This window comes from Carcharhinus amblyrhynchos, chromosome 8 (assembly GCF_965287045.1).
Source record: "Carcharhinus amblyrhynchos chromosome 8, sCarAmb.v2.hapA, whole genome shotgun sequence".
In the NCBI taxonomy this organism is placed as follows: domain Eukaryota; kingdom Metazoa; phylum Chordata; class Chondrichthyes; order Carcharhiniformes; family Carcharhinidae; genus Carcharhinus; species Carcharhinus amblyrhynchos.
In genome coordinates, this window is record NC_137331.1 from 113303245 (window position 1) to 113320706 (window position 17462).

The window sequence follows — 17462 nt, forward strand, 5'->3', positions numbered from 1 at the left end:
CTTCATTCCAGACTTCAACCATCCTCTGGGTGAAAAAAAAATATTCTTCTCATTAGCTTTAGTCTTCTTGCCAATTATTAGAATCCATGCCTTCTAGTACTCTCTCCAACGCCTCACATCATTCCACAAGTACAGCGCCCAGAACTGGACCTGGTACTCAAGATGAGGCCTTTATACAAGATGAATATGACCTCCTTCCTACTTGTACTCAATGACCCTATTAATTAAGCATAAAATACTATATGATTTATTAACTGCTCTCTTAATGTCATCATTAATGACTTATGTACATATACATCAAGATCCCTCCATATCTTGCCTGTCCAATCCACAAATATGTCTATATCCTTTTGAAATTCAAGGCTGTCCTCATCACAATTTAAGGTGAGAGGGGAGAGATACAAAAGTGTCCGGAGGAGATAATGTTTCTATCATCTCCTCATTGTCATCTGTAAATTCTTCTAGTGTATCAGTTATCTTCTCTCTCACCCCACCTCCTTCACCACTCTTTAATTATCTATATAATTTGAGATGCTTATAAGAGGAGAAGCCACAATTCCATTAACTTAGCAAGGAAGTTATGCATATAGAGATTCTAGGCTGGAGACAGATCTTGGGCCATCATTTATTGTTATTTATGTACAAATGGCACAGGAGGTCAGTAGATGCACAATATAATACAAATGTCCTAAAGTTTGTTTGCTCCATCATTAGTTTTGCAAAAACAGTACGTTTTTTTGCCTCAGTATTAAATATTGCACAGTAACATTTAATACTGAGATGTAACCATCTCAAGTGGATAAACATATGGATGATAATGGAATAGTGTAGGTAAGATGGGCTTTCGATTGGTTTCACAGGTCAGTGCAACATCAAGGGCCGAAGGGCCTGTACTGCGCTGTAATGTTCTATGTTCAAGTGTGCAGTCTCGTTCTGAAAGTTTGGGTAGATTTTAAAAATGTCAAACAGTACATTTGTTTTTTTTTACTTTAACTTTCACTCTCAATGAAAGCTTTCTTCTCTTTACATTTCACTTTCTATGTCTGATTTGACAATGAATTCACTCCTTCTAATTCGCCTTCCTTTCCAATTCTTCCATTATTTATTTATATATATATTGCATTAGTAATTTAGAGAAAGAAGTTCGAGTACCACCATGACAGTTAGGAAATACGAATCTTATTAATTAAGTAAAAATCTGTCTTAAGAAGCTGACATTGGAAAAGCCTTTTAGGTTCACTTTAGGGAAGGAAATCCGTTGGCCTTATCCATTCTGCCTTATATGCAAGAAAACAAAAACAGTAGTATGCCGTTTGATTTTTTGAGTCTGTTCTATCATTCAATAAGATCATGATTAATCTATGACCTAGCTCCATATTCCTTAATTCCCTTGTTTAACAAAAATCCATCAATATCAGTTTTAAAATTACCAAACAATTTAACATCAATTGCTGTTTGTGGAACAGTTCCAAATATTTGTAACCCTTTGTTTTTCCCTATGGAATGGTCTCATAAGTCACTCAGTTGTATTCAAGATGGTAGCTCATTACGAAACCTTCTCAATGACAATAAGAAATGGGCAACAAATGTTGACCTTGCCAGTGATACCCACATAAAACTGAATAAATGGAAATGATGTGGTTGATACAAACTAAGCCTGCTGAAGATGCATAGGACAGGTTAATAGCATAAGTATCCTTTAAATAACAAGCTAATTGCCAATCAACAGATTTGCCATTGAAAATTAACCATCAAGTGTGCAGTCATGTTCTTTAAGGTTCTGAAAGTTTGGGTAGATCTTAAAAATGTCAAACACTGCATTTCTTTTTTTTTATTTTAACTTTTACTCTCAATCAAAACTTTCTTTTTCTCTTTTCATTTCACTTTCTACGTCTGATTTGAGAATGAATTCACTCCTTCTAATTTGCCTCCTTTCCAACTCTTCTATTATTTACTTCCCTGTTCTTAAATTGGATTTGTTAGGGAAATAACTTGTTAATTTCCTGTTCATCAGGTCACAGAGGCCTTATGTGCCTTGCAGCACTGTTGTACAGATTGCCATTTCGGCAACTTTGTGGACAATTTTTGGTGGAGCACAAAGATACATGGAGGGTCAAGCGAGTGACACGTAATTGGATATCTTGCTAGAGCAAACTCTGTTCCAACATTTTCACTTCAACTCCTCTGTCAGTGTAGTTCTCCAATGGGAGCACAGGACTGATGAAATGCCTTTATTGGCTGAAGATAAATTTCCACAGTGAAATGATAGCATGTGTTAAAATTTTGGCCATGAGACATTAAAATTAGATGTGAAGGCCTCCAGCAAGAAAACATCACACAGAATGGACCAAATGCCTTCCATTTGTGCTGAAAGAAATTACAACTTAATGTACAAATTAAATTGCTGTTTCACTATTTTTATAGTAAAGTGGAAAGGCAACAATCAAATACTGACTTTATAGAATACAGAATTACAGAGAAGAGGCCCTTTTGCCTATTGAGTCTACATCGTCATTAAAGAACCACCTGACTTACCTAATCCCATTTACCAGCACTTGGCCCATAGCCTTGGATGTGAGGCAACTTGCGTCTGCCACCCTCCCAGGCAGCGCACTACACACTGTCACCACCACCTGGGTAAAAAAGGTTTCCTCACATCCCCCCTAAACCTCCTGCCCCTACCTTGAACTTGTGTCCTCTTGAAACTGACCCTTCACCTAAGGGGAACAGCTGCTCCCAATACGCCCTGTCCATGCCTCATAATCTTGTACACCTCAATCAGGTCGTCCTTCAGTTTTCTGTGCTCCAAACAAAAACAATCCAAGCCTATCCAACCTCTCTTTATAACTTAAATGTTCCATCCCAGGCAGCATCCAGGTGAATCTTCTCTGCACCCACTCCAGCGTAATCAAATCGTTCCTATAATGTGGTGACTAGACCCCACACAGTACACTAGCTGTGGCTTCACCAAAGTTCTACACAACTCCAACATGACCTCTTTGCTTTTGTAATGTGTCTTGATTGATAAAGGCAAGTGTTCCATATGCCTTTTTCACCACCCCATTCACATGCCCTTCTGCCTTCAGGGATCTATGCATAAGTATGCCAAGCTCCTTTGTTCCTCAGAACTTCCTGGTGTCATGCCATTCGTTGAACACTTCTTTGTCAAAGTACTTCTTCCAAAGCGTATCACCCTCTGTCTCCTGCAACTGAGTAAAAAGTCTGACAACACCAGGTTTTAGTCCAACCTATTTACTCCTAAATAAATAAATAAATAGGTTGGACTAAAACCTGGTGTTGTCAGACTTTTTACTGTGTTTACGCCAGTCCAACGCCGGCATACCCACATCCTGCAACTGAGCCAATTTTGAATCCATCTCATCAAATTACCCTGTGTCCCATGTACATTTGCCTTCTTTATAAGTCTCCGACATCAGACCTTGTCAAAGACTGCTGAAATCCATATAAATTACATCAACAATACAATCCTCATCTATACAACTGGTCACTTCCTCACAAAATTCAATCAAATGGAGGCATGACGTCCTTCAGTCAAAGCCATGTTCACTATCCCTGATCAAACCTTGTCTCTCCAAGCAGAGACAGATTCATTCCTTCAGAATTTTCTCCAATAGTTTCCTTACCACTGATGTGAGACTCACTAGGCTGTAATTCCCTGTCTTATCTCTAAAACCTTTCTTAGATACCAGAACCACATTAGCTAGTAAAATGCAGGGTGCCTGGCTGAGCGCCAAGGCAGATGAAATACAGAGATATGCTGACAGAAACAACTTGAAACGGTTCTATGAAGCCCTCAATACTCTCTATGGGCCTCAATCTCTCAGGAGCTCCCCTCTCCTGAGTACAGATGGTACAACTCTCATTACAGAGAAGGCTCAGATCCTGCAGAGATGGGCTGAACACTTTGAAGCCATCCTCAACTGACCATCATCTATTAACAATGAGGCAATAGAGAGGATTCCCCAGGTTGATATCAACAGTGCCATGGATGACCCACCGGTAGGAGCCGAAGTCACAAAAGCTGTCAGCCGCTATCCAGTGGCAAAACCCTAGGGGCAGATGTCATACTCGCAGAGATCTATAAAGCTGCTGGTCCTGCACTTGTTGACAAGCTCACTGAGTTGTTCCAGTCCTTTTGGAAGCAAGGATCCATTCCTCAGGAACTTAAAGATGCTTCCATCGTACACCTTTACAAGAGGAAGGGCAATCGGCAAGTATGCGACAACCACCAAGGAATCTCGCTGCTCTCCATCACAGGAAAAACCCTCGCAAAGTCCTGCTAAATCGTCTGATCACTCATCTGGAGCTGGGCCTGCTTCCAGAGTCACAGTGTGGTTTCCACAAAGGTCGTTGGGCTACTGACATGATTTTTGCTGCACGCCAACTTCAGGAGAAGTGACAGGAGCAGAATCGCGAGCTCTACACAACCTTTGTTGACCTCGCGAAAGCCTTCGATACTGTAAGCCGACAAGACTGTGGAGGATCATGTCAAAGTTTGGTTGCCCCCCCCCCCCCCCAATTCATTCACATGGTACGCCAGTTCCATGATGGCATGATAGCCAGAGTACTGGATGGCGGAGAATCCTCTGAGGCATTGCCAGTCACCAATGGCGTCAAACAGGGCTGTGTACTTGCACCCACACTGTTCAGCATGATGTTTACTGCCATGCTGAATGATGTCTTCTCAGACAGTGTTGCTGGAATCAGCCTCAAGTATAGAGTGGTTGGGAAGCTTTTCAACCTGAGGAGACTTCAAGCTATTACCAAAGTGAAGGAGACTGTTCTGAGAGATTTCCTCTTTGCCGATGACTGCGCCCTGTATGCTTGCTCAGAGCCAGAGATGCAAGTCAGTATGAACAGATTTTCCACGGCTTGTGACAACTTTGGACTCACCAACAACATTAAAAAGACCGAAGTCATGCACCAGCCTGCTCCTCATGCACCGTACACAGGACCCATAATCACAATCAAAGGGCAGAAACTACAGGCAGTGACCAGTTTACTTATCTTGGCAGCACCCTCTCCCAAGCAGTGATTATTGATGTAGAAGTTAACTGCAGAATAGCAAAGGCAAGGTCTGCTTTTGGTAGACTGTGCTCTACTGTATGGGATTGTTGAGGAATCAGCCCAGCAACAAAACTGAAGGTCTACAGTGCCGTGGTACTCCCTACCCTCCTGTATGCCTGTGAAACGTGGACTGTGCATTGAAGGCGTGCAATCATTGAAGACAGCTCAATCATTTCCACATGACTTGTCTTCACAGAATATTACGCATCCGATGGTATGACAAAGTACCAGACACTGAAGTTCTCTCTAGAGCAAGTCTACCATCAGTCCACACACTGCTGATGAGAGCGCAGACCCGGTGGGCAGGTCATGTCATCCGTATGTCAGATGAGCGCATATCCAAGCAGCTCCTTTTTGGGGAACTCTCTGCTGGAAAACGCTCACATGGAGGGCAGAAGAAACATTTCAAAGACACACTCAAAGCCTCCCTGAAGTTGCTTGACATTGACATGACCACCTGGGAAATGCTGGCACAAAACCGCCCTATCTGGCGCTGCCTCATCCACAAAGGCTGTCAAGCTCATGAAGCAAGGTTTTTTGTTGAAGCACAACTTAAGTGCAAGCTGTGCAAGTCCAGAGCCACCAGCATGACAACTACAGTGTCTACACAAGTCTGTCCAATATGTGCCAGGACATTCCGTGCCCAAATTGGCTTGATCAGTCATCTTTGGACACACCGCAACCAGCCTCAAAATGATTAATGGTTCAAGGTCCTCATCGATGACGATGGACGGACAACAACAATTCCCTGACTTATCTCTAAAACCTTTCTTAGATACCAGAACCATATTAGCTATCAGCCAGTGCTCTAGCACCTCCCCTATGGCCAAAGAGGGATTAATAATTTGATTCAGTGTCCCTACAATCTGCTTCCTTATCGCCCACAACAGCCTGGGACATAATTCATCTGGACCTGGAGATTCATCCACTTTTAAGGCTGCCAACACCTCCAATACCTTATCCTTTTCTATGTCAATTTGCTCAAGAACCTCACGGTCTCTCTCCGAATTCCATAACTTCATCCTCATTCTCTTGGGTGAAGATGAATGGGAAGGATTCGTTCAACACTCTACCACTGTCCTCTGGCTCCGCCCACAGATTGGCCCTTTGGTCACTAATGTACCCTAACTTTTCCCTGGTTATCCTCTTCCCACTGAAATATTTAAAGAATACCTTGGGATTTTCCCCATTTTTACCAGCCAGAGCATTCTCATATCCCCTGTTTGCACTCCTAATTGCTTTCTTAAGTGCCACTCTGCACTTTCTGTATTCCACAAATATCTGCACTGATTTGTTCCCCTCGTACTTGCTAAAATCGTCTATTATCCTTCATATTGTATCCTGAATATCTCTGGTCATCCATGATTCTCTGGGCTTGCTTCTCCTTCCTATCACTGTCAAGGGAACATGTTGGGCCTGTACCCTCCCCATTTCCTTTCTAACGTCCCACACTGCTTTTCTGTAAATTTTCCCACAAGTAGCTGTTTTCAGTGTACATTGGCCAGATCCTGCCTTTTTTTTAAATTCGCACTCCCTAATCCAAAACTTATTTTTTTGCAACTCCTCTATTTCTTATTCAAAACAAGTTTAAATTGCACCAAGTTGTGGTAGATGACTGAAAATTAATAGATTCTTCTGTGACTGCCGACGCATGAAGACATGTGGAAATGGTCATTCTGCTGTTACACTGACCTCTTTCAAAGTTATCCAAATGATGTAAAAGGATACAATTTTGATTATGTGTAGCTCCAAAATCCACCAAACCATAACTTGTAGTCTGTGGAAAGTCTCCATAAATTTCAGGAACAACACTGTTAGTCGGTCAATTACCAGGTGCCATTTATTTGTCTTTTCTTCTAAGCAGAAAGATAAAAGTAAATTATTTTCTTAAGTGTTTAGATCATATATATAAAGCAGTCGAATCAATTCAGCAATTAGCTTCAACTCAAATCACAGAATAATAGAACATGTGTTCCAATAACAAGGAAGGAAAGTTGGAAAACTATTAATTGCTGATGTTTTACCCAGCCTGAAGCTGAGGACCCTCCTTCTATAATAAAGGCAAAGTCTGGAAAAACTCAGCAGACCTGGCAGCACTTGTGGAGAGGGAAACAGAATTAATGAGGTTGATTTCCATCCTTGTTGTGCCCAGGGCAGATTACTCCGATTCCAGAACATAGTGTGCGAGCCTAACAACAGGTTTTGTGCCCTGAGCCAAATGGTTTGCAATCCTCCCGGACCCTTTCTAATGGCGCAAACCGGATTATGCCCAAAAAAGGGCAAGAGGCCAAATAATACATTTAAAGTAGCATTTAAATATAACCGAATATTTATTTACAGCAAAACACTTGGAAAGCAGTGTCATGATTAGACAGAGTCAGCATTAATTTATGAAAGGGAAATCAAACTTGACAAATCTACTGGAAAATTTCAAGGATGTAACCAGTAGAGTTGAAGGGAGCAAGTTGATATGGTTTATTTGGTTTTTCGACAAATTCCAGCATAAGAGATTAGCACATAAACTTAAAGTGCATGGGATTGGGGACAGTGTATTAAATTGGACAGAAAACTTGTTGGCAGACAGGAAACAAAGCATAGGAGTAAACGGGTCTTTTTTCAAATGGCAGGCAGTGGGGCACTGCAGTGATCAGTGCTGGAACCCCAGCTTTCATGTTATATATTAATGATTTAGATGAGGGAACTAAATACAATATCACCAAATTTGCAGATGACACAAAGTCGAATGGAAAGGAAAGCTCTGAGGAGGATACAGAAATCCTTCAGTGTGATTTAGACAAGGTGAATGAGTGGGTATACAAATGGCAGATGCGGTATAATTTGGATAAATGTGAGATTATCTGTTTAGGTAACAAAAACAGAGAGGCAGATTATTATCTGAATAGCTATAAGGCAGTAAAAAAAAGGCAAATGGCATGTTGGCCTTTATAGCGAGAATATTCAAGTACAGGAGCAAGGATGATTTATGCAATTATACAGGGGGCTTGATAAGCTCATATATCAGGAATATTTGTGTGCAGTTTTAGACTCCTTATCTGAGGAAGGTTGTTCTTGCTCTAGAGGGAGTACAGAGAAGGTTTACCAGACTGATTCCAGGGATGGCAGGACTGACGCATAAGGAGAGATCGAGTAGGTTAGGTTTGTATTTGCTAGCGTTCAGAAGAATGAGGGGGGATTTCAGACAAACCTATAAAATTCCAACAGGACTAGACAACATAAATACAAAAATTATGTTCCTGATGATGGGGTTTCCAGAAGCAGGGGTCACAATCACGGGGTGGACCATGTCGGACAGAGATGAGAAGTTTCTTCAGAGTTATCAGCTCTCACTACCACAGAAAGTAGTTGAGGACACAACATTGAATGTTTTCAAGAAGCAGTTAACTAAAACTTTTATGATTTATTATTGTTACATAAATTAGCATACAGTGAAAAGTATTGGTTCTTGCACACTATACAGACAAAACATACTGTTCATAGCGAAGGAAATAAGAGTGCAGAATGTAGCATTACAGTCATAGTTAGGGTGTAGGGAAAGATCAAATTAATGCAAGATAAGCCCATTCAAAAGTCTGATAGCAGCAGGGAAGAAGCTGCTCTTGAGTTGGTTGGTGCGTGACCTCAGATTTTTGTATCTTTTTCCCAAAGGAAGTAAAGGAGGTGAAATGATAAGGGAGGAAGGCGAGATCAGGATATTGAGTTGGGTGATCAGTCATGATCATAATGAGTGACAGAGCAGGTTTGAAGGGCCAAATAAGAATATGAGAACATAAGAACATAAGAAATAGGAGCAGGAGTAGGCCATCTAGCCCCTCGAGCCTGCCCCGCCATTCAATAAGATCATGGCTGGTCTGAAGTGGCTCTGTTCCACTTTCCCGCTTTCTCCCCATAACCCTTAATCCCCTTGCCTACCAAAAACCTATCTACCCGCGTGTTAAATATATTTAGCGAGGTAGCCTCCACCACTTCAACGGGCAGAGAATTCCAGAGATTCACCACCCTTTGAGTGAAGAAGTTGCTCCTCAACTCTGTTCTAAACTGCGCCCCCCCCCCCCCTTAACTTGAGGCTGTGCCTGCTGTGTCCTGCTGTCCTTTCTGAGCGGGAAGAACCTCTCCACCTCTACCCTATCCATCCCTTTCATCATCTTATATGTCTCAATAAGATTCCCCCCTCATCCTTCTAAGGAAGGAGACAAATAGCCACCTCGTGGGATCCAAAGTGATGAAGACAATTGAATACAAAATGATAGAAAACAGAGGATGGTTACAAAGGGTTGTTTTTCAAACTGGAGGCCTGTGACCAGTGGTGTGCCTCAGGAATCGGAGCTGGATGCACTGTTGTCATTTATATTAATGATTTGGATGAGAATTTAGGAGGCATGGTTAATTTTGCAGATAACACCAAAACAGGTGGCATAGTGAGCAGTGAAGAAAGTTATCTAGGATTGCAATGGAATTTTGATCTATTGGGCCAGTGAGCTGATGAATGGCAGAGGAAGTTTTATTTAGATGAATATGAGATGATGCGTTTTGATAAATCAAACCAGGGTAGGACTTAATTAATGGTTTGGGAGAGTTACAAAACAGAGATCTAGGGAGTTAGGTAAGTAGCTCCTTGAAAGTGGAGTCATAAGTGGATAGGGTGGTAAAGGCGGCACTGGGCATGCTTGGTTTTATTGATCAGAACATAGGGGTTTGGACGTCTTGTTGAAGTTTTCATAGAATCTTACAGTGCAGGGGGAGGCCATTTGACACATCAAGTCCACACGGACCACAATCTCACCCAGGTCCTATCCACATAACCCCATGCATTTACCCTGGCTAGTCCCCCTGACACTAAGGGCTATTTAGCATGGCTGATCTACCTCACCCACACATCTTTGGACTGTGGGAGGAAACCGGAGTACCTGGAGGAAACCCACCCAGATATGGGGAGAATGTGCCCCAAGCTGGGAATTGAACCCGGCTCCCTGTCACTGCGAGGCAGCAGTGCTAACCACTGTGCTGCCAAGTTGTAAAAGACATTGGAATACTGTGTCCAGTTCTGGTCACTCTATTATAGGAAGGATATTATTAAACTAGGAAGAGTGCAGAAAACATTTACTAGGATGCTACCAGGACTTCTTGGTTTGAGTTATAAGGAGAGGCTAGATAGACTGGGACATTTTTCCTCTGGAACATGGAAGGCTGAAGGCTGATCTTATAGCGGTCTATAAAATAATGAGGGGCATAGATAAAGTAGATAGTCAATGTCATTTCCCAAAGATAGGCAAGTCTGAAACTAGAGGGCATAGGTTTAAGGTGAGAGGGGACAGATACAAAAGGATCCAGAGTAGTAATTTTTTTCAGAGGGTGGTGAGCATCTGGAACAAGCTGCCAGAGCTATGAGTAGAGGTTGGTACAATTATCTTTTCAAAAAGCTTTTAGACAGTTACATAGGCAAGGTTGGTATAGAGTGATACGGACAAAACATGGACAATTGGGGCTAGCTTTATGGTAAAAACTCGGTGACATGATCAAGTTGGGCCAAAGGGCCTGTTTTCATGCTGTAGGCCTCTATGGCCTTATTTTATATGTTTCTAGCCTGTTCGTCGCTAGAATCTCCCAGCTCAAAATTTTCAAAGTTTTTATTAATTATTGTCGCAAGTAGGCTTACATTACCACTGCAATGAAGTTACTGTCAAACTCCCCAAATTGTTACACTCCAGCATTTGATTGGGTACACTGAGGGAGAATTTAGCATGGCCAATGCACATCTTTCAGAGTGTGAGAAGAAACCGGAGCACCCGGAGGAAACCCATGAAGACATGGGGAGAATATGCAGAAATCACACAGAAAGTGTCAGGAATGGAATGTGGGTCCCTGGAGCTGTGAGGCAGCAGCATGAACCACTCCTGGGTTCTTCCAAAGCTTGAGCTAGCCCGGGAAGAATCACTGTTCATCTCCACCATCTGGCACACCAGCCGGTGGGGGGTGGGTGGCGGGCGGGGTTGTTCCGTCTGTGGGGAAGGGAAGGTTGTCTCAGTGCACTGTGAAATTGGGCACCTTTCGACATTGGTGCTTGATGGCTTTGCAGATGGGCTGACTGGTGTGTTTAGGCCCCATTCCTCCCAGAACCAGTGCACAAATCACCACTGTCCCAAAAATGACTAGGTGTAGAACAACTACTGTCCGGATTGCGCCTGACAGATCGGCGCAGTAGGCTCTAATTTTCTCACTGTTATGACAGTCATTTTTACAGAAAATTGTGGGCAATGTATTGAATCAATTTGGCTCTTTTTCAGAACTAAACTGCCCCTCAACAGGGGAGGCAGATCTTACCAAAAATATTCTAAGTCCTGAATGAGCGTGAAAACGGGAGAAATTTGCACTGTTTTTTGGGTGATTTAAAAATCAAATCTTTCCTGACTTACCTGGTTAAATCGTTCAAAAGCTGCCTGATAGAAGCAGAGTTTGCAATTGTGCATGTGCAGATTTCAGTGCTCCGAGAGCACAGAAACCCACCAGGGCCATCCCCCAGCTCTAGCCAGCCTTCATGGCCAAAGCCCCCCCTCCTAACAAGGGATTCCATGGCCGATCGTCCTCCCCTTCGTCAGGACTGATCGCCACTTTGCCCCACCACCCTCCAATTGCTATTGCAGAGCGTGCAGAGTTTCTGCCCCCTCCCCACGGAACAGCCTGCCCCCAGTCTGCCTCAGGTTCCCTCCAGCACCTCATCCATCCCCTCATGCCCAGCAGGCAGTGCCAGAGTGCCAGGCTGACACCATACAAGGTGCAACCCCCACCCCACACCTCCCGGAGGGGGTCTCAATTGCCCCTGGTTCTACCAGTGAGGCCATCATAACAGTCCCCATTGATGAGCAAAGAACAATGCAGCACAGGAAACAGGCCCTTCGGCCCTCCAAGCCTGTGCCGCTCATTGGTGCAACTAGACCATTCACTTGTATCCCTCCATTCCCGTGGGGACCATACGTGATCCTTGCTGGACAGAACCTCCACCACTGAGATCACACAGGCAAGTGAACCCAAATGATTCTGTCACAGGCTCGCTTGTGATATTTAAATTCTATTTTAAATAGAATTTCCTCCACTGCAGGGTATATATCGAATACTGCACACACACCAGATATAATCTCTTCCACCTTTTCTGTCAGGGAAAAGATGCAAGTCACATACCAATCGACTCAAGAACTTCTTCTTTGCTACCATCAAACTTTTGAATGGACCTATAACATATTAAGCTAAGCTTTCTCTACACCCTAGTTATGACGGCAACACTACATTCTGCGCCCTCTCCTTTCCTTCTCCTCTATGTTTTAAAGTTTATTTATTCGTGTCCCAAGTAGGCTTACATTAACACTTCAATGAGGTTACTGTGAAAATGTGCTCTATGAACACTATATTTTGTCTGTACAGTGTGTAGGAAACAAAATTTTCCATGTATTCTAATACATGTGACAAGAATAAATCAAAACAAAGTCCTGGCCAAGGGCCATGGCACACCAGTGTCTCTGTTGTTGCTCTATGGCAATAAATTGGATAGTCAACTTGACAAGCCCCATAATCCACCAGACCATGCACTGCAAAGAAGAGAAGACCACAATGAGCTACAAAGGTTTGTGAGATACCCGGCCCTCATCCCTCAATTCCTTTGGACCACCAATCACAGCACACTCAATACTGCCTCAATGTCATTCCTCACACACTACATCCATATCTCCAAACTGATTGTCAACTCCAGCAGGATGCAGTGCATTGACCCACCAGGGTCTCAGTGGCACCAAATGCCCGCATTCCCCCAGCACCAAGCCCCTGCAAAAAAGTTGGTGTCACGTCAGCAGGCAGTCAAGTAGCTAGTGTTTGCATTCTGATAGGGGGCTGATGCACCCCATTATGACCTCAACTGGGCTGCGTGATGATAGACATCACTATCATGCCTTGCGTAGGGGGGCACATGTGACATGTTGCAGCCTTTCTGGGAATGTCAGCTCCATGCCTGTGACATTGGCATGCAAAGAGTTAAATGTTGGGACTCCACAAAACAAGTTTTCTTTTTACTGCGCACAATTTATTGGCATAATCACTAGTGAGGGAAGGCTGAAGTGCCTGTTCAGTCAAGAGTCTATCAAGAGCAGACAAGATGCTGCTGAATCATGAGAGGCCAGCAATTAGCACATCCAGTGCATTCCTCGAGGGCTCCCTGCTTCTCACAGGTCACAAGAGATGGAGAGCTGAGTAGCTTTCCCATGACCCACTGAGATCTACCATTACATGCAAGTATCACTGACAATTGTTTCTTGATTGCTGGATGCCTTCTCCCACTTGCCCTCACACTGCTGCCTGAGTGTGGGCTCCAATCAATGCAATCATCCTCCCCCAAGTTCAAGGCCCTTCAGGCCACATGAGGCAAGATGTAGCCCATTCCTGAATATGCTACTGTGCACTGACAGCCCAGCCTGTCACGAGACACCACTCAGGTAACTCATAGTCGCCCCCAGCACTGAGTCTCTTTTTTCCAAACCCTTCCACCTTCTGGCCAGCTCCCACTAAGGAAGGGCAGTCTCTTAGCTGCAATATGGACAAGAAGCCAGGAAGGAGGACACGGGAAGCACTGTTTGCATACTAATCTTCACAGCCCCTTTTAAAGCAAGGGGTGGCAAGAACAGAAAGAAAGGTAAGGTTTGTAAGTGACCCCCCTCAGTACACCTCTCCTCCACTATGATGATTCTGGGACCCCTTCCCCCGAGTTGTGGTGTCCCTTACCTTCACTTGGACGTGGTTCCAGGTAGGGAACAAGTAGGAGTCGGAAAGAGCTTAGTACTATTGCCTCACAGTGCCAGGGACCTGGCTTCAATTCTGGCCTCAAGTCACTGTCTGTGCGGAGTCTGCACGTTCTCCCCGTGTCTGCATGGGTTTCCTTTGGGTGCTCCAGTTTCCTCCCACAGTCCAAAGATGTGTGGGTTAGGTTGATTGGCCATGTTAAATTGACTCTAGTGTCAGGGGATTAGTAGGTTAAATGTGTGGGGTTGCAGGAATAGGGCCTAGGTGTGATGGAGGTCGGTGCAGATTCAATGGGCCGAATGAGCTCCTTATGCACTGTAGGAATTCTATGACTCTATTCTACGATGCAGACACATGTTGCACCAGAGCAGCATCAGTGTGCCGCACAGCAAATCACCACAACCATCCTGCCTGGAACAATAACTCGCTAGGGGCCAATCCAGGTCCATCGCCCTGCTGTGATGTCAATGGGACCCATGGCAGCGGGTGTGGACAAGAGGGTGGGGTTTGAAGGCCCCTGGGGTTATGAACAAGTGGAGGTTGAGGCTGGTGGACTGCAGTGGAGGTGATGGCCTTGTGGTATTATCGCGAGACCACAATTCAGAAACCCAGCTAATGTTCTGGGGACCTGGGCTTGAATCCTGCCACAGCAGATGGTGGAATTTGAATTCAGTAAAAAATACCTGGAATTAAGAATCTGATGATGACCATAAAACAATTGTTGTTTGTCAGAAAAGCCATCTGGTTCACTCATGTTCTTTAGAGAAGGAAATCTGTCGTCTTTACCTGGATTGGCTACATGTGACTCCAGACCTACAACAATGTGGTTGACTCTCAACTGCCCTCCAAGGGCAACTAGGGATAGGCAACAAATGCTGGTCAGCCAGTGATGCCCTTATCCCACAAATTAATAAAAAAAGCTCCACGCCTCCTATTTGGTATGATGGGCACCTCCCTCGCTGCTCTGCCCTTCAGGATCTTTACCACCGCCTGTTGTCCATCCTCAAGCTGTTCCTTGGTCTTTTCCTCTGCCTCAGCATCGTCTGTCTGGTCCTCTTCCTCCCCCTGTTGCTGCGCTAGGTTGTAGAGCTCATAGCAGATCACAATGATGAGAGAGATCCTCGGAGGGTTGTATTGGAGGATCCACCAGAGTGGTTCAGGCAGTGGAACCACACCTTCAGCAGCCTGTTGCACTGCTTGGCGACAGACCAGGTGGGTTTCATTGTAGCAGGGCTCCACCTCTGTCTCAGACCTCCACGCTGATGTCATCAGCAATGACTGCTGCAGGTAGTCCTTGTCCCCTACGAACCATCCCAGCAGCGTGGGACGGTCCTCAAAGACACCGGGATGTCCAAAGGATGTAGCTATCCTGCAAATTCCCCAGGTGGCATGCTCATACATCCATGATATACAAGGGTGTTTGCAAACAACCTGCACATTCAGGAAATGGTGTCCCTTACTGTTAAGAAATGGCAGCCAATGATCATATGGGGACTGCAGGGCAACCTGGACGTATCTACAGCCCCCTGTACATGCAGCGTCTTGGTGACGGCAGCGAAGTCTGCACCTTCCTATTGGGCCTGGCACACATAGAAGTTGATGTAATGCCCTGCCTGGATGTACAGAGCATTCATCACCATCTGGTTACACGTGCATGGAGGACTGAGAGATACCACTGAGGTCACCAGTGGAGGCAAGGAAGAATCCCCTGTTGTACAAGTTGAGGTCCGCCATGATTTTCACTGCCAAGGGGACCAGCTGTCCTCTTGCAGCAGAAGATGTCAGGTCTGTGAGGACTTGGCACAGATGCCACAGTGTCTCTTTACTGAGCTGAAGCCTGTGGTGGAACAAAGTGTCTGGCAGCCCATTTGGGTCCAATACACCCTGGATCTCTGTCTCCTGCATCCTCTGCATCCCCCTACAAGCCAATGGGCAGCCATGTCCTGGTCCTGTCTGGTAACCCGCTGTCCTCCTAGAATCAGAGAATCCTTACTGTCAGGAATAGGCCATCCATCCCATTGAGTCTGCACCGAATCTGCATCCCAATCAGGCTTTCTCTTTCACCCTATCTCTGTGACTCTGTGCATTTAGCATGGCCAATCTACCTAACCTGCGCATCTTTGGACTGTGGGAGCAAACTCCACATAGACAGTCACCCAAAGCTGGAATTAAACTCAGGTCCCTGGCACTGTAAAGCAGCAGTGCTAATCACAGTGGCACCATGCTATGGCCTCTGGTCTGGTCTGGCCTTCTCCCACCTCCTCCTCAGCAGACATGTGAATTATTGCCAGGTCTATTTGTTCCATATTTGCAGGTAGCTGTGAGGGGATCCACAGTGGTGATCCCTGAAGCATAGACCTGGATGTCTGGTGCAATGGTTTCCATGAATGGCTTGCAGTTCAGGCATATGGTGGAGAAGCAACCCTACAACTATCACGAGATGGGTTCCCATCGAAGGCAGCAATGCAGGGTCCAAGCAGTGTGAGGAACCTTGTTAACACTGCAAAGTTCCCTTGATTGGGGCAACAACTGCCAGGCTTGGTTCTTGCTACTGTTAGGTGCAAATGGTACATGCCAGGAAGATACCAAACCTTTTTGGCTCCAGGCACAAATCTGATTTTTAGTATCGCACACTATTTTCCAGCCTCGCCACGCTAATTGATGAGCAGGGTGAGATAGTTAAATCACACCCATGAAATCTGAAGCTCTCTGAGGGATGATGAAATGTAAATGAGATAAGTTTTGCAAAGCAGTTCTGTGCTCTGTTCTCTGAAGTGGTATAATAATAACCTATCAGTGACACATGGTCAATGAGTAGATGCTGCTTGACCAGTTTTGAGAGGCATTTATGGTGAACATATTACTGGTCATGACGACATGCCATATATGATACAGCTGTGCTCCCTTCACTATTGCCTGAACTCACCAAGTTTACACCCCTACATTATAATCTTTTGAAGACGTGACTGCAATATGAAGCCAGTGAGTTAAGTGTATCCCTTTAACAACATCGATTAAACGATTGGTAATGAACCCACCCTATTTAAAGGCATTGTGCGTGGTCACTGACCGAGGTAAAAGATTTATGTTCCACAACCCTAGCAATGCACCCCCTCCTCTCCCCCGCAACCCACCCCCACTTCCCACAAACCTTTTTCAATTAGAGTATGCATTAAAGTCTACATCCAATGAAAGATGTAGGTGGGGATTCTCCAACTTCGACCACAGCTGGGATTCTCAGGTCCCACTGCTGAGAATGGAGACTTGGCTGGGTGTTAAATTCTCCATTCTCATTGGCAGTGGTAGCAGCGCATGCAAGGCTGGAGAATTCTGGCCCAGATATCCTTTGATCCCCTTGTTTGTAAATGTTTAACACAAGTCTGTCGGGTTCGAGCTTGGCAACTCTTGGTCTTTCCTTTGCCCTTCATTGTTACTCATCCTTCTCTACCCTCTCTTGCCCTTCTGCCTTCCATTGTTTTCCTTTATCCTACCCCACCACGGCTCTCGCACAGCTTTTCTTCCCTGTGTAAGTTCTCCCCCTTGTCTGAGTTACCCCACCCTCCCCTAGTACTCCA

At 44.6% G+C, this 17462-nt stretch overlaps 1 protein-coding gene across 1 annotated transcript in view; it reads right to left on the reverse strand.

Annotated features, from left to right (window-relative positions):
• The window catches only part of LOC145346843 (piezo-type mechanosensitive ion channel component 2-like), an 895380-nt gene that overhangs the window by 249176 nt on the left and 628742 nt on the right, over positions 1-17462 (reverse strand). Inside the window, exon 19 of the mRNA XM_080194667.1 lies at positions 6781-6944. Within this exon, the coding sequence (XP_080050793.1) occupies positions 6781-6944 (164 nt within the window). The remainder of the gene's footprint in view (positions 1-6780; positions 6945-17462) is intronic.